Here is an 18630-nt window from a genome sequence, read left to right as displayed (position 1 = left end):
TCATTTTTACGCAAATCAATCAAAATACGCTTATTGCAATTTTTTTTTTACCAAAAATATGTAGCAGAAAAAAAAAATGGCCTAAAATGTTCAAAAATTTTTATCTTAAATTTTTTTTTTTTTGAGAATGTCATATAGCAGAATGTGAAAAATATTGTTTTTTTTTTTTTCAAAATTGTCGCTCTTTTTTTGTTTATAGCGCAAAAAGAAGAAGAAAAAAATAAAATAAAAAAATCGCACAGGTGATCAAATACCACCAAAAAAAAGCTCTATTTGTGGGAAAAAAAGGACATTAATTTTATTTGGGTACAGCGTCGCATGACCGCGCAATTGTTCGTTAAAGTAACGCAGTGCTGAATCGCAAAATAGGGCCTGGTCAGGAAGGGGGCAAATCCTTCCGGTCTTAAAGTGGTTAAAGATAATTCAGATATAAAGATGTTCTCTTTACATTTTTTTTTTACCAGGGCTCTGTGGCTATGAATTAAATCTCTGCTAAGCTGGTGTGTTATATCAGACAACAATGAGCATCACCACTGTTCATGTACTGAGTTGCACTCATATTTTGCTATCTACGGACTTGTTTCCTTTGTTTGTTCCAATAAACTTATTCAGCATTTCTAAGGTCAGGTTAGGGCAAGATATTTTTCTGCCTTTGTATGCTGACTACATGTCATTTTTGGATAAAAACAAAATTGAAGTTTCCACTGTAGGGCAGTTTATGATCCGAGCCATGGCTGCAGCCAGCAACCCTGGTATCTCAGAGATGTTCTTAGAGGAGAGTAATGGGGAGAAGATATATGAGAAGGTGTGTGCAGAGATAGAGACACTGGAGCTGCCTCTGGGATCTACGCTAAGGTAAAATCAATTCAGCACTTGGGGACACCTCGGCTTTTAACTGGGACAGATATTGGACATAGCCAGGACACACAAGAATGAATAGTTGTGGAGGGGCTAGTCACACGAATACATAACTTATAGGATGGAAAACATAAGAAAAATCGAATGAAATGTCTACATGTAAATGTATTTAATTCATTTAACTAGAATATATTAAAAAGCAATCAAGTGTCAGAATATAAAAAGTGGGTCCATTACAGAGTAAATTAAACATAAGCTTTTTTTTTATAATGTCTGATAACTGATATGTTTTTACGTTCACAAATTTATTTAAAGCAATACTATACCATGGTTTAAAAAAAATGTATTATTAACTTCAAAAAGACCCTTCTTTTGCTCACAGCCTCCTCCAAATCTCCGAATTTCTTTTATTTTTGTTGCTGTGATCTGGCTTCCAGTTAGAAGGTGGCTACATTCATTTTCCATGGTTCAGTATGTAGGAGTGTAGCCACCCTCTCTTGCTTGCTCCTGAGATGTATGGACTATGGGACTTATAGTATGCATAGAGCAGTGCTTATGATTGCAGCTTACATTGCAAACAAAAGTAGATTCCAGAGCAATGTTCCCTTTAACCACTTAAGCCCCGGAAGATTTTACCCCCATTCCGACCAGGGGGTATTTTGCGATTCGGCACTGCGTGAATTTAACGCACAATTGTGCGGTCGTGCGACGCTGTACCTAAACGAATTTGACGTCCTTTTTTTTCCCACAAACAGAGCTTTCTTTTGGTGGTATTTGATCACCTGTGCGATTTTTTGATCACGCGCTATAAACAAAAAAAGAGCGTCAATTTTGCAAAAATAGCAATATTTTTCACATTTTTTTATATGAAATTCCCCCCAAAAAAAATGTAAAAATCAAAATTTTTAAAAATTTTCGGCCAATTTATTTTATGCTACCTATGTTTGGTAAAAAAAATCGCAAAAAGCGTATTTTGATTGGTTTGCGCAAAAGTTATCGCGTTTACTAACAAAGGGAAAGATTTTTGTCATTTTTGTTGTTTTTTTTTTTAACGCGTAATGGCGGCGATCTGCGATTTTTTTTGCGGTACTGCGACATTGCGGCGGACAGATCGGACCCTTGACTGACATTTTTGACACTTTTGGGGTTACCAGTGACATTTCTACAGTAATCAGTGCTATATATATGCACTGTTACTGTAAAAATACACTGGTAGTGAAGGGGTTAACTTTATTTGGAAGGGAGGGGCTGTGTGTGTCCCTAGGGGTGTGGTTTCTACTGTGATTGGCTGTGGCTCTAGCTGTAAAGACACTGATCAACGGATCTACATACCAGATCCGTTTTATCAGTGTCTTTGCAGCGAAGAGAATGACAGGCAGTTTGTTTACACAAGCTGCCTGACATTCTCCCTCTCCCCCGCCGATCGCCGAGTGACCGGCGGACATCGGGTCCGCTGGTCACACGCGCGGGGGGGTCCGTGACCACGCGGGAGCGGGAGCGCGCCCCGGGGGGCGCGCGCTCGCTCCCTAGACCCTCACAAGCAAGCAACGTAGCCCTACGTTAGTTTGCCTGTGAGGGGCTGACCGCCGACATAGATAGTCGTGCGGCGGTCGGCAAGTGGTTAAGCCAGTGACGGCGAACCTTGGCACCCCAGATGTTTTAGAACTACATTTCCCATGATGCTCATGCACTCTGCAGCGAAGTTGAGCATCATGGGAAATGTAGTTCCAAAACATCTGGGGTGCCAAGGTTCGCCATCACTGCTTTAAGCTGCGCGCATGCGTGGACACGCAGTCTAATTGAAGGTCCCGCGGAGCACAAATTCACACCGCGCAGCCGCAGACGACGTGAAGGTAGTGAGTCACTACCTTCACGTCGTCTGCGGCTGCGCGGTCTGAATTTAGTGACCCCTACCGAAGAAGTCAACGCTTTGTAAGCGCCGACGTAACGTAGGGGCGGAGCCTGCGTGCTGGATGACGTCTCTCTTCCTGGAAACGTACTAGGCTAGCTGACTGCTATGCGCGATTGAAGCGCCTGCATTGTGCCTTATGTGATCGGGGAGAGGCTGGCTGGAGTCTCCTGGGCTTGTGGAGGTGAGAGACCACTTCACATGATGGGATTATAGATCACTCAAAAAGGAATACTGGATTGTTTAGGCTCCGTTCACATGTTAGCGTATGGATCACGGGCAGAACCACCGCGGTTCCGCCCGCGATCCGGAGATTATTGCAAATCGCGGGACGCCTGTGCGTTGCCCGTTGATTTGCAATAGACCCCCAAACGCTGAGCGATGTTGCCGCGATTTCCGCCTGCCGAATCGCGGTAACATCGCGCAAAAAAAATCACGGGACGCATTACAACCAAAAAAGTACAAGAGCTTCTTTGGATCGTATTGCGTCCCGCGATTTTTTTTGCGCGATGTTACCGCGATTCGGCAGGCGGAAATCGCGGCAACATCGCTCAGCGTTTGGGGGTCTATTGCAAATCAACGGGCAACGCACAGGCGTCCCGCGATTTGCAATAATCTCCAGATTGCGGGCGGAACCGCGGCGGTTCTGCCCGTGATCCATACACTAACATGTGAACAGAGCCTAATGTGTGGACACTTGGAGTACTGCACTTTTGATATCATTTTGTATGGACACTGTGGATGATCACACCGTTATTACAACATGTGAAGTGCACAATCCAAACGATTCAAATCAAAAATATATAATCCTTAGATATGTGTCCTTGTAAGTTACAAGGACACATATCTAAGGATTATATATTTTTGATTTGAATTGTTTGGATTGTGCACTTCACATGTTATGAATATGAGTAATAACACTGTTCCTTTTATTTAAATCTGGCGCACCACTAGTCTGCGCAATCTAAAGGTTTGCGCTCAGAAAATTTTTTATTTGCTCAGCACAGTAATAAATTAGAGGGAACATTGTTCCAGAGGTCTTACAAGAAGGCAGAAACGCACATTAGGAAATTATTTCATGAAAAACAGATTACAGGGTCATTAAGTAGCGGATGTGTATGGATTATTTTTGAAAAATAAGGATTTTTCTCAGCCACAGTTTCTCAGTAGCAGTACCTCTGCTTTTTTCACTGGTCCCCAGACCATGAACTCCCTTAAGCTGGCAGCTTCACTATGGCCTTAGTCCTTAGGCCGTCACCGGTCTCTGGCAGACACACGTGCTCTGGCTGCCACCTGCAGCCTCTGACTCCTAGAGACCTCCCGTCTCTCTTGGGCAGAGCCGTCTCCAACTGGGAGCCCTCCTGACTCCTGGGCCAGACCTCTTGTCTGCCCGGGTGCAGCTGTCTCCAACTGGGAACCCTCCTGACTCCTGGGCTGGGCCAGACCTCCTTTCTGCCTGGGTGCAGCTGTCTCCAACTGGGAACCCTCCTGACTCCTGGGCCAGACCTCCTGTCTGCCCGGGTGCAGCTGTCTCCAAATGGGAGCCCTCCTGACTCCTGGGCCAGACCTCCTGTCTGCCCGGGTGCAGCTGTCTCCAACTGGGAACCCTCCTGACTCCTGGGCCAGACCTCCGTTCTGCCTGGGTGTAGCTGTTTTCAACTGGGAGCCCTGAGTGCTAATCCTGGGAATGATATGAACCCAGCCCACAGGTGTGCAATCAGCAGGCCTGTCTTAACCAAAACCAGGTGTAGATGGCTAACATACACAGTTACCTGGGGTCGCCTCTCTACAACAGGTATTGGGAGTGTCTGTTGGACTACTAAAACTGCGGCATTAATCAGAATGATAAAATTAATTATAACCTAAATGTATGTGGTGGGTACTATAACTGGTATGTGCACTGGTCCAAATCATTTGGTGGAGAGGAGAATATGGTGTGGGGTTGCTTTTCAGGGGTTGGGCTTGGGCCCTTAGTTCCAGTGAAGGGAACTCTTAAGGTATCAGCATACCAAGACATTTTGGACAATTTCATGCTCCCATCTTTGTGGGAACAGTTTGGGGATGGCCCATTCTTGTTCCAACAAACTGCGCACCAGTGCACCACAGCAAGGTCCATAAGACATGAAGACATGAGTGAGTTTGCGGTGGAGGAACTTAACTGGCCTGCACAGAGTCCTGACCTCAACCCAATAGAACACCTTAGGGATGAATTAAAGCTTTGTCATGCAACATTGGTGCCTGACTTCACAAATGCACTTCTGGGAGAATGGTCAAACATTCCCACAGACAGACTCCTAGACCTTGTAAACAGCCTTCCCAGAAGAGATGAAGCTGTTATAGCTGCAAAGGGTGGGCAAACTCAATATTGAGCCCTACGGACTAAGACTAGGATGCCATTAAAGTTCATGTGTGTGTAAAGGCAGGCGTCCCAATACTTTTGACAATAAAGTGCATATTGTAAAGTATCTACTTTACCAGTAGGTATACATCAAAATAAAAGGGATTCTATAGCTGGCAGTAAATTATTCTTGTTACTAATAGATAACATCTAATTACTGTTGACAGGTAGCTATTACTTGAAGTGCCTATTAATTAAAAGCTATTGCCTTTTAGCCATTAAAGTGATTGCCTAAAAGCAGAACTCCAGCCAAAAATAACAAGATAAAATAACATAAGCAGCTTTTGTTGCAATATTCAGTTTCAATTTAGAGAATTCTCCCATAGTACTTTTTTTCTGCCACTAGGGGCCCTCAGTCTAAAGGCCAGCATCATTCAGCCCACTTCCCCTGAGCGCCTGTTGTCCTGGACCTGACCAGCCTTTTAGTGGACAGTGAAAGGAGAAGTAAGGCAGTGATGAACTTATCTTCCTTTCACTCTGCTCTCTTCTCCTATCAGCATGCTTACTTACTGTCAGCATATGAACTGATTGGCTTCTTGTTCTGCTACTTCCGCGCAAACTTCAGTCATGCTGTACAAAACTGTAAGAGGCTGCAACTAGAGCAAATTCAGCTACTTACAATGCTTACGCTAATACAATATAATTGATAATGCATTCATAATTACAGTGCTGCATTTTCTTCTATCTGTACACTGATCAGCCATAACGTTATGATCATCCACCATACCATAATGGCTACCCATCTAATATTAGGAAGGTTCCCCTTTTGCCACCAAAACAGCCCTTACCCATTGAGGCATGGACCCCACTAGACAAAGCATCACACTGCCTTTGCCTGCTTGCTTTCTTCCCATAGTGCTTCCTGATGCCTTCTCTTCCCCAGGTAAGTGACTCACAAACCCCCGGCCATCCATATGGTGTAAAAGAAAACCTGATTCATCAGACCAGGCCAGCTTCTTCCCTTCCTCCATGGTCCAGTTCTGATCCTCACATGGCCATTGTGGGCGCTTTTGGCTGTGGGCACAGGTCAGCATGGGCACCCTGACCGGTCTGCAACTACGCAGCCCCATACACAACAAATTGCAGTGGACTGTGTTTTCTGACACCTTTCTGTGGGAACCAGCATTAACTTTTTTAGCAATTTGAACTACAGTAATTCTTTTATTGGATCGGACTACACAGGACAACCTTTGCTCCTCACGTGCATCAATGAGCCTTGGCCACCCAAGACCCTGTCACCGGTTTTCTTTCTTTGGGTAACTTTTTGTGGGTCCTGATCACTGCAGGCTGGGGACATCCCACAAGAGCTGTAGTTTTGGAGTTGTACCACATCTAAGGCCTGGTAAGTTGACTCATATTTCTTTTGTATTTTTAGATTTAGATACACTTTAAAATACGTTTGCCCTCATGCTATCTGATCCTAATTTTCTAGTATATTGATATTATTCGAACAAAGTGCCGTTTGTATAAAAATAACAGAAAATGTATTACATTGTGGATATTTGTATTCTCTTTACAATCTGCATGAGAAAAATGAAATCCAAAATGTGATTGGCTGCAACATTTATTTTCTTTGGTCTTAATACATGAAGAGCTACATGCTGAAAGCTGAACTCTAGGCAGATATACATCCATCAGCCATAACAATATGGCCGCTGATAAGTAAAGTGAATAATGTTGATTATCTTGTGACAATGGCATTTGAAAGTGGGGGTGATATATTAGGCAGCAAGTGAACATGTTGTCTCTGAAGTTGGTGTGTTGAATGCACAAAAATGGGCAAGCATAAGGATTTGAGCCACTTTGACAAGGGCCAAATTGTAATGTATTTATGGACCTTGCTTTGTGCACTGGTCCAAATCATTTGGTGGAGGGAGGATTATGGTGTGGGGTTGTTTTTCAGGGGTTGGGCTTGGACCCTTATCTCCAGTGAAGGGAACTCTTAAAGGCATCAGCATACCAAGACATTTCATGCTCCCAACTTTGTGGGACCAGTTTGGGGATGGCCCCTTCCTGTTCCAACATGAATGTGCACCAGTGCACAAAGCAAGGTCCACAAGGACATGGATGAGTGAGTTTGGGGTGGAGGAACTTGACTGGCCTGCACAGAGCCCTGACATCAAAAATTCCCATAGACACACTCCTAAACCTTGTGGACAGCCTTCCCAGAAGAGTTGAAGCTGTTATAGCTGCAAAGGGTGGGCCAACTCAATATTGAACCCTACAGACTAAGACTGGGATACCAATAAAGTTTATGTGCATGTAAAGGCAGGCGTCCCAAAACTTTTGACAATATAGTATATGAGTGAATACATCCAAAATATTAAAATCGAAAAAAATTTACATATTACCAGTTCCAAAGATGCTTTAACCACTTAAGCCCCGGAAGATTTTACCCCCTTCCTGACCAGGGGGTATTTTGCGATTCGGCACTGCGTGAATTTAACGGACAATTGCGCGGTCGTGCGACGCTGTACCTAAACGAATTTGACGTCCTTTTTTTCCCACAAACTGAGCTTTCTTTTGGTGGTATTTGATCAGCTGTGCGATTTTTTGATCACGCGCTATAAACAAAAAAAGAGCGTCAATTTTGCAAAAATAACAATATTTTTCACCTTTTTTTTATATGAAATTCCCCCCAAAAAAAAGTAAAAATCAAAATTTTTTTAAATTTTCGGCCAATTTGTTTTATGCTACCTATGTTTGGTAAAAAAAATCGCAAAAAGCGTATTTTGATTGGTTTGCGCAAAAGTTATCGCGTTTACTAACAAAGGGAAAGATTTTTGTCATTTTTGTTGTTTTTTTTTTTAACGCGTAATGGCGGCGATCTGCGATTTTTTTTGTGGTACTGCGACATTGGGGAGGACAGATCGGACCCTTGACTGACATTTGTGACACTTTTGGGGTTACCAGTGACATTTCTACAGTAATCAGTGCTATACATATGCACTGTTACTGTAAAAATACACTGGTTGTGAAGGGGTTAACTTTATTTGGAAGGGAGGGGCTGTGTGTATCCCTAGGGGCGTGCTTTCTACTGTGATTGGCTGTGGCTTGAGCTGTAAGGACACTGATCAACGGATCTACATACTAGATCCGTTTTATCAGTGTCTTTACAGCGAGGAGAATGAGAGGCAGCTTGTTTACACAAGCTGCCTGACATTCTCCCTCTCCCCCGCCGATCGCCAAGTGACCGGCGGACATCGGGTCCGGCTGTCACACACGCGGGGGGGTCCGTGACCACGCGGGAGCGCGCCTCCGGGGGCGCGCGCTCGCTCCCTAGACCCTCACAAGCTAGTGACGTAGCCCTACGTCACTTTGCCTGTGAGGGGCTGACTGCCGACGTAGATCGGCGTTAGGCAGTCGGCAAGTGGTTAAAGTGTGCTGCTTCCAGTGCGTGCTGAGTGCTCAAAAACTCATAAAGTACTCTTGTGCTCCACCAGTGAAAAGTGAAGTGTTATCCTCTTACCAGATAATTATGATCTTCAAAAAATAAGAGATCATTATGAACATAGGGTTAAGAAGTATCCTTAAATGGTCAGTCTTGTCCTCACAGCAAGGCTGGTCTGGATAAAGCCATGCAGGATGATCAGCGTCCCTGCAGAAAACCACAAATCAGCCCTCCCTTTCTCTCTCGCAATGGCAAATGGTTAACACACAAAAAAAATGGAAGATGGCTCATAGCACAATACGTTTAGAACGGTTTGTTAAAAAACTGAAAATGATTGCACTTACAGATTAAACAATCAAGTATTGCAGTAACAGGTAATCCAGACGCGAGATGCACCAGCAGGTGCGAGCGTAGTGATGTCACAATTCTGACTCCACCCAACGCATTTCCCCGTAACAGGTGTCTGCTGGTATTGGAGGATGGAGTTGGGACGTCTGTCACTCTACTTAAAGCGGCCGAGAAACCGGAAGTCAGATGGAAAACATATTGACCTGGGAGTCGCACCAAAAAAGCTGATTAGATATGAATCTCGCCTCCAAATTCTGAGTCACGATGCACCGGCCCATATTAAGCAGGCCTATCGGATTCAGAAAAATGAATCCTAATTTTTTTTAAAAACTGTAAAAATATAAATGTATTTCTATTTTAAAAATTCAGTTGGTCACATGTTAACCTTTGGTCTAATCTTCATATAAACATAAGTACAGTTTACACAAATAACATTCTGATTGTCAGGACCCGGACTTGAACCTGGGACCTCTGCTGTGTCTAGCAATGACTCTACTTGCTGAGCCACTTGGAATGCTTGGCAGTTGTCTGGACAATGCCTTGAATGATCCTGCCGTGAATCTTAATTGCCTTTAACTTTGAACCCTTTGCTCCTCCCATGAACTTCCTGATTTAAGCAATGTCTCTGTACTTTCTGGTTTCCAGAATATTGTGCCTTCTCCAGACAATATCTCGCTTGTCATGCTTCTGCTTGATCCCTAGCTGCTATATCAGCTACTGGACCCTGGCTTGCTCACCTCCTGGTGGGGCGATCCTGAGGACCGTGACCTGGTGCTAACACACAGCAAAATCCATCTCCACCATCAGGAGCTCAGGTGAGCCTGCGTCATCTGCCAGGGTATTCTGCCTGTGTTCCTATCCTGCTGGTTCCTGTGTGAGCTTCCACTGCTATAGATACTGGTCTTTGAGCCTGACCCCTGATCATGAAACTGAATCATGGCCATATGTCCTGCACAACATGATCCACTAAAAATCATCAAATCGAAAAACTATTTAATAAAAATTAGATACCGATCATGTAAAAAAAAAAAGTAATAAAAAAATAAATGTAAACATAAATAAAAATGTGAAAAATAAATTTCCAAAATATGTAAAAAAAAATGTGTGTGTGTGTATATATATATATATATATATATATATATATATACATACATACATACATACATACATACATACATACATACATACATACATTGAGTTAGGAGTGAAAAATGGTAAACACCTCAGCTATTATTCATAAAATAATTTATATCACACTCATTATTGAGACCCCATAGATGAAAAGTTTTTAAGTCAAATATCCAGTCTTGATATATGTTTCCTGAAATCACTACCCAGCCAGTGTGGGGTATATTTTTCAATCCCCACTACTTCTAAAGAGGAAGGGTCTCTATAATGTCGGCAGGCAAAATGTTTGGAAAGACTGTCTTCTACGGTCTACGGTCACGGACTGCAAGATGCTGATATCAGGTCAAAATTAGGTACTTGCACTGCTTGCATTTAATGAAGCGGAGGATGGTCTATCTTTACAGCTTTACCCCTGATGCCTGCATACTTAGATGTGCCTGTTTTAATCATCAACCATGTGAGCTGCTAAATGTTTTACCTTCATTAAATGTAACCATATTGCTACACTTAGAGGCGCCTCTCTTCTCTTTTATACTCTGTTTTCACATGATGTTACTTGTATATCAAGACATCTCTTGTTTATCAAGTCAATATTTTTTTCAAAAAATGTTGCTTGTCTTGCAAAACGCTCTCAAACCAAGTTACTCTCAATCCAAGGTTTTACTGTATACTGTGCTTCCACAGTATGGCAAAAGCTCACCTGCTTGCAAGTGGACTTCAGTTTTGTTTAAAAGGCTGGTTAGCACAAATTGTGGGGGGAAATACAAGCACTTTTCATTGTGGGAACTGACAGTACAGTTTTTATGAATGGAGCAGATGTGTGGAAAAAGAAGGCATAGTGCAAACTTTTGATGAGTGTCTATGACAGGTGAAACCTCTTATATTAAACTCTGCAGAACTGGAAGGTCGTGGCTCTGGGGGTATCTAGGGGGCTGAGGACAAAACATTTTTAGGAACAGGGAACCCACCAGCACACAGGACACTTGTCATTTATGTATGTATCAGGCCAAGACCAAATGATCACCTTAAGTGAGACAGAAATGATGGCGGAAAGGGATTGTGTAGGCTAGAGATTACGGCATATACTCAAATGGAGCTACAAGGCAGCTTTGTGTCCATCACTCTAAAGACAAATACATGGGGTTAAAAGTAATGTTCTTTAGTTTTAATGACTTGAGCAGTGTCATTTCATGCTTGGTTTCAATGTAATAGTCTGAACAATGACAAAGCAATCAGTGTGAGAAATGATGCAGCGCTTTTAGCAATTTGCTGGACAACATTAAACTAAGCATTGGCTTTACAGAATAGGTCATTGGATACACGTGTTAGAAAGGCCATGTCAGGGACAATACTGTAACGTTCATGCGTTTTTGTTAGTGGATGGATTTACAGCTGCAGAATTATTACACTCAGTAGCCTTGTAGAGAATCTGTTGAACAAACATATCCAACTCACAGGACTTCATCACCGTGTACAGCCTGTTATATACCATATATATATTAATAGATGTTAATGGAGGGATAGAATATATGAGGATATATAGATGAGAGACTATGAGGCTATTGTATGGTGAGCACTAGAAGTAGTATTAGGAGAGTTGCAGGTGATGGTAAAGCAGATAGGTTCTGATGTCAAGTATAGTGCAGATGGTAAGAGGACACAGATGGAGTATACTTAGACAGAGTAACCTAGTGCAAGGATAGTTGAGGGTAGTCCCAAGAGCTAACAGTCTATGCAGATGATAGTGAATAGATAGATACAGATAGTCTTGGTAATTGCAGTAGATGACAGTAGGAGATTGGTTAGTAAGAATCCCCTGCGGGGTACTTATCACTTAGATAGGTTTAGGAGTAACAGTGTCCATTGGAGAGGGGTGATCCCGTAGCGAGATACGGATCACCAGCGAGGTTTCCGGCTTCAGTTCAGCAAGGGAGAATGTCAGCAGCTCCGACTTCACAGGAGTAGGTGCGGTGAACATGCGGTGAAGGTGAAAACAGCATGCCAGGGGTGATCGGGTGGCGAGACACAGGATCCGAAAACAGGTTCAGGTAGCGAGATACAGGAACGTGTCGAACTGGTATGCTGACTTCAGACAGCGGGACGCTCCAACCATGGCGGTTGAACGAGCGATGAGTGAGAGCAAACCGGCGATTGAAATAGGCGCTCGTAGCGGCGCTCGGCAATGATGTCATCCGGTCTTAAAGGTATATGCGTCCCTTGTTACACAAGATGGGACACAATTAGGAAAGGAGAAATATGGAGACAAGGGTACCAGAGGTACCAGAACATTACAAATACACACCATTCATACATCATTATTTCCACCATGCATCAGTCTTCACAGATGGTATTTGTAAACTGGGCCTTTATATACCACTGAGATTTCCAAATAGGATGGCAAGACTGATCTTAAAACATCTCAGCTGATTCACTTAAAAAGTAACTCCACTTTTGTTGAGAAAAAAAATATTCCCCTCTGGGTGTTCTATGTACATTGCAAGGATTTTAACAAACTTTATTGCATATTCCTACCTTTTGTTATTCTGAATAAATCACTATTTGTTCCTCAGTTCCCCTGTGCTGAGTGAGTCTAATGGGAAAGGTTTTATAACTATCAATTAGCTGTGCAGATGCAGAGCACTAATGAGGAAATCTGCTGGGCCTGCATCCCTTTAGACGTGTTCCTATTGGGAGTATCTTACTAAAAATGACATTTTTATTGCAGGGGATGCCAGATATCTTCCTTGTTTCTTAGTGCAGACTTCTGGGAAAATCAATGAGCCAATCACACAAGCAAAAAATTAGGTTTCTGGGGGGGGGGGGGGGGGTTCAGTACACATTCTGTGTACAGAATACCTCCAGGTCGCCGTATTGCATTGTATTTTACAGAAAATTACAGCGGCTGCAGATTGAAAAGGAAAGGTATTTTTTAATAACATTCCATTACAATATGATTTGTGTCACAATTGTATAAGCTATATTCTTTTTTCTTTATTTTCTATTTTATTTTCCCCATTAAAAGTGGAGTTACCCTTTAAAGAAACACTGTGCCCTTGCTTATACAGCATAAGGTTCAATATAGTCATGTGAAAACATTAAGTACACCCCATAAAATGTTTTTAAAAATATTTTAACAGACAAACATTAGATTTCTATTCAAACAGTGCCTACAGAAAAAGGTGTCATGCAGGGCCGGACTGGGAATAAAAACCAGCCCTGGAAATAATTTCATACCAGCCCCATAGCATTATTATACCGGCCCAACAGCATGACGCCATTTTTTTTGTTCTTAAAAGGGAAAACCATGCATTTGAAAGCACATTTGAAGAGTGTTTTATAGATAAGACAGATATGAAAGCACATTGGAGTTTATTATATATATATATATATATATAGAAAATTCAGGTTAAAAGTGGTGAAGGTGGAGCAATCCAGGGGGACCCCAGGAACTCTGGGAATGGGTGTGTGTGTGTGTGTGTGGGGGGGGGGGGTAATGATAGAAGGGGAGCCTTTATATTAATGCCCTCTTACATCACTGACCCCCCCCCCCTCAAACTGGCCTGGTGGCGCTGTCCCTGACTTCCTCTCAGGTGCACCGTGCAGGGCTCAGTTAGTTGGCTCCAGCTTGGTGGCTATGGTTTTATCCTATAGTCTCCTCTCAACATTCCACACACATCTGACTTCTCCTATGACCCCCATTCCAGCGCCACTCCAACTCTTGACTCCTCTCCAGACTCCCCCCTCAGAGACTGCAGACATGATACAAGAGATGGTCAGAGACTGCAGACATGATACAAGAGATGGTCAGAGGCTGCAGACATGATACAAGAGATGGTCAGAGGCTGCAGACATGATACAAGAGATGGTCAGAGGCTGCAGACATGATACAAGAGATGGTCAGAGGCTGCAGACATGATACAAGAGATGGTCAGAGACTGCAGACATGATACAAGAGGTGGGCAGAGACTGCAGACATGATACAAGAGGTGGGCAGAGACTGCAGACATGATACAAGAGGTGGGCAGAGACTGCAGACATGATACAAGAGGTGGGCAGAGACTGCAGACATGATACAAGAGGTGGGCAGAGACTGCAGACATGATACAAGAGGTGGGCAGAGACTGCAGACATGATACAAGAGATGGCCAGAGACTGCAGACATGATACAAGAGATCAGTGGAGCCTCACCAGTGCCCACCAAATGAAGCCTCATCCGTGCCTGGATCACATACATCAGCAATCTCCTGCGGTGTCAGGGAGCTTGGATTTGAATTGCCCAGGATGCCACTGTAAGAAAGCCCCGCCTCCTAGACCGGCTCCTATGATCACGTCACACTGATTAAATTTCACAGCATTGGATCAGTGTGCCATCTATCTCAGGAGCCGGTCTAGGAGGCAGGACTTTCTTACATTTCAGACTCAAGAATTGTGTGTCGTACACAAGGAGGGGAGGAGGGAGAAGAGGACTTTGACGCACCCTTACCTCTGTCTCAGCTCACGGTGTACACGGCCACCCGCCCAGGATCGGTCCTTGGCACTGCCGCAGCTGCCTACAGCCCAAAGCGGCCCCCGGGCAGGCAGCCTACCCAGAAATTTCCTGGTATCCGGTAGGCCAGTCTGGCCCGGAGCTCGGCTACAGCACAAATTGGCGTATGCTATGTTATATAACTATTTTCTATGATTGAAGTATTTGATCCCCTGCTGTTTTTGTACATTTGCTCACTGACAAAGAAATGATCAGTCTATAATTTTATTGGTAGGTTTATTTTATCAGTGAGAGACAGAAAAACAACAACTGAGACCATAAAAATGTTATAAATTGATTTGCATTTTAATGAGTGATATAAATATATGATCCCCTATCAATCAGCAAGATTTCTGGCTCCCAGGCGTTTTCTATACAGGTAACCAGCTGAGATTAGGAGCACTTTCTTAAAGGGGGTGCTCCTAATCTCATCTTGTTATTGTCAGGATTACCTGCTCCGAGGCCGAGGTGCTGAGAGGGCTCCCCTTGCGGCTCAGTGCGGCACACCCCTGGAGATGGTACAGAGGGTGTAGCACCCCAAGTGCCAAGTGCCAAGGAATAGTCTCTGGTAGCGGGAACCTGTAACGCTTCTGCGTTTCTTATATGGTGTGGATTTTCAGCTGCAGAAATAGTTCCACGTCAGTAGTCATGTAAGAGATATGCTGAGATACCATTCCCAACCTCAATGACTCATCATGTGTGGAAGGTCTTATTTCAGCCAGTAAATACACACAATTAGCAAGCTGGTTCCTAGAGTGACTTTATGTATGTGGTAACACAATGATGAAGGTTGAGGGATAGGTTGAGTGGAGGTGGTAGGTGATAGACACTTGAAGGTGAGACAGTAGCAGATGGATGCAGGAAGGTTTAGCAATGTTGTATGATAGCAGATGATAGAATAGCAGGTGGACATACAAAAGAGATCAACCCAGTGCAGAAAAGTAGCAGTAGTCTCAAGAGCTAGCAATCTAGTTTATGCAGATGTGATAAACAGTCTTTACTATGCAGAGCTAGATAGTGTAAGCTTAGTATAAGTTTATAGAGAATTCCCCTGCGGGGTACTTAGCACTATTAGCGATACAGCCGAGGGGTGGTTCAGGAGAGGCGGATGATCAAGTAGCGGGATACAGGGATCAGCGCAGCGAGGTTCCGTCAGCGAAGTAAGCTTGCAAGCATGGAAGCTTCAAGCAAGGTTAGCATCCAGGTAAGGGTGTTTGAACGAACACATGTGAGTGAGAACCGGCGCTTTAAATAGCCATCTAGTCCGGCGCTGGGTGATGACAGCTCCAGTCTTAAAGGTGTATGCGCACCTTTCCAAAAGTAAATGGTGGGGCGCATACACTTGTGGAAAGTGTAATTTAGGGTACCAAAGGTACCGGAACATTACAATACCCCCCCCTTAAGGCCTGCTCCTGAAGGCCTCTGGAGCTGGTTTGTCTGGGTATCTCGCATGAAAATTGCGGATTAATCTAGGGGCATGTATGTCAGAGGTGTTTAGCCAGGTGTCGTCTTGGGGCCCATAGTTCTTCCATCTAACCAAGTACTGAAGTCTTCTTCTGTAGATACGAGAATCCAGAATCTCTTTTATCTCGTATTCTTCTCCACCTTCAACTTGTACAGGAGGGGGAGGTGGAATATTAGGCCTTATTCCTTGGTCCGGAACATGGGGTTTTAGTAGCGACACATGGAAAATGGGATGGATTTTTAGGTCCATTGGCAATGTAAGCTGCACTGCAGCTTTTCCAATAAGTTTCTTGATTGGGAAAGGTCCCAAGAACAGAGGTCCAAGCTTTTTGCTAGGGATCTTCAGTCTCAAGTTTTTTGTTGAGAGCCAAACGAGGTCCCCGATAGTATACTGTGGAGAAGGTCTTCTACGAAGATCATAGTACTTCTTTTGTTGACTGTGAGCGTGTGCAATGGTAGTATTTAGTAAACCCAGAGAATCCTTTATTTGGGTAAGATAGTCTGAGGCTACTGGGTTATTTGAAGGAAGGATGCGTGGAGGGAGAATAGAGGGATGGAACCCATAGTTCAAGTAGAACGGACTCTGCTTGGTTGTACTGTGAGTTGCGTTGTTGTAGGCAAATTCTGCCAGGGGGAGAAGATCCAACCAATCATCCTGTTGGTAAGAAGTGTAACAACGTAAATACTGCTCGATGCATTGGTTGACTCTTTCAGTCTGTCCGTTGGTCTGCGGATGGTAAGGAGAAGTGAGCTTCCGCTCAATCCGTAGTATGTGACATAGTTCTTGCCAGAATTTAGAAATAAATTGGGATCCACGGTCAGACAGAAGAGTTTTTGGGATACCATGTAATCTGAAGACATGTTTCATCAGGAGTTCTGCCGTTTGTTTGGACGAAGGTAGTCTGCGAATAGCAATGAAATGTGCCATCTTTGTCAGATGGTCCACTGACACCAAGATGGTATTAAATCCTTTGGAAGGAGGCAATTCTACGATGAAGTCCAATGACAAAACCTCCCATGGAGTTTGGGGTATTAGTAGACTGCATAGTAGACCGGATGGTCTCGTAGTGTCAATTTTGGACCTGGCACAGACATTGCATGAAGAGACGAATTTTTGTATAGATGTTTTCATGTCAGGCCACCAGAATTGTCAAGAAATCAAATTGAAAGTCTTTGTCATACCCATATGTCCTGCCATAGGCACATCATGCGATAATTCCAAGATCTTGGTGCGTAGGGTAGGTGGTATGTAAAGTTTGTCGTTGTAGTAGAGGAAGCCTTCTGCATCAGTAGTTAGTTGTGGTGGGGGTGAATCCAAACTTATACCATGCAGAACCTCTTCCTTTAAGGAACGGACAACTCCAATAATGCGTTTGTGAGGTATTATAGGAACGGAAGGGATTTCAAAGTAGTTTTCTTCAGTTAGTCGTGATAGTGCATCCGCCTTTTTGTTCTTATCTGCAGGTGTGTAGGTCACTAGGAAGTTAAACCTTAGAAAGAATAGTGACCATCGTACCTGTCGATGCGAGAAAGTTTTGCTAGTCTGAAGATATTGGAGGTTTTTATGGTCCGTGTATATTATTATTATTAGTTGGGTGCCTTCGAGTAAATGTCGCCAATTCTCCAGAGCCAATTTTATAGCAAGCAGTTCCTTTTCACCCACGGGGTAATTTATCTCGGGACTGCTCAGGGATTTAGAAAAAAAAGCGACTGGATGAAGTGGTGAAGTGTGGGTAGGTCGTTGGGAGAGTATTGCTCCTACTGCCATGTTTGACGCATCTACCTCCAGAATGTATTGGAGGGATGGGTCTGGATGGCGTAATATGGGAGCGGAAGTAAACCTTGTCTTTAACAAGTGGAAAGCCTTATTTGCATCTTCTGACCATTTAAATGGTATTTTTATGCTAGTGCGCTGTTTTAGGGGTCTCACAATAGCAGAAATGTTTTTTATGAACTTCCTGTAGAAATTTGAAAATCCCAGGAATCGCTGTAGCGCCTTGCGTGTAGTTGGTGTAGGCCAATCCTGAATGCAGGATATTTTACTCATGTCCATCTCGATTCCTGTTTTGGATATGATGTAGCCTAGAAAGAATACCTCATCTTTATGGAACAAGCATTTCTTCAGCTTCACATAAAGATTATGTGCAAGCAATCTCGATAATACAAGTCTTACATGTCTTATGTGTTCAGACAGGGTCCGTGAATATATAAGTATATCGTCCAGATATACCACCACACAGACATCTAGTAAGTCTTTAAAAATATTGTTTATAAATCGTTGGAAAACTGCAGGGGCATTGCATAGGCCGAATGGCATCACAAGATATTCGAACAATCCGTATCTAGTTCTGAATGCAGTCTTCCACTCGTGTCCATCACGGATTCGAATGAGATTGTATGCTCCTTTCAGGTCTAATTTTGAAAAATAGGTAGCTCCACGCACCTGCTCAATGAGCTCAGGGATAAGCGGTAGAGGATAGCGATCTTTTATTGTGATAGCATTCAATTTCCTGTAGTCGATGATAGGTCTGAGACTTGAATCTTTATTGCGAACAAAAAAGAGTCCTGCTGCTGTGGAAGAAGTGGAAGGTCTAATAAAACCTTTTTCC

At 43.4% G+C, this 18630-nt stretch overlaps 1 protein-coding gene across 4 annotated transcripts in view; it reads left to right on the top strand.

The window, feature by feature from the left end:
- Positions 1-730: 730 nt before the first annotated feature.
- Positions 731-18630, top strand: part of EXOC6 (exocyst complex component 6) — a gene marked incomplete at its 5' end in the record, with an annotated part of 513187 nt that continues 495287 nt past the window's right edge. For 2 of the 4 annotated variants that reach the window (XM_082267958.1, XM_082267957.1), the window contains one exon: positions 731-855. In XM_082267958.1, the coding sequence (XP_082124084.1) occupies positions 731-855 (125 nt within the window). The remainder of the gene's footprint in view (positions 856-18630) is intronic. The other 2 variants (XM_082267962.1, XM_082267961.1) reach the window with 1 other exon arrangement.

This window comes from Pelophylax lessonae (assembly GCF_965119305.1).
Source record: "Pelophylax lessonae genome assembly, chromosome: 9".
NCBI lineage: Eukaryota > Metazoa > Chordata > Amphibia > Anura > Ranidae > Pelophylax > Pelophylax lessonae.
The sequence above is the reverse complement of the archived record's forward strand: the minus strand, read 5'-3'. Positions and strand labels throughout refer to the sequence as shown.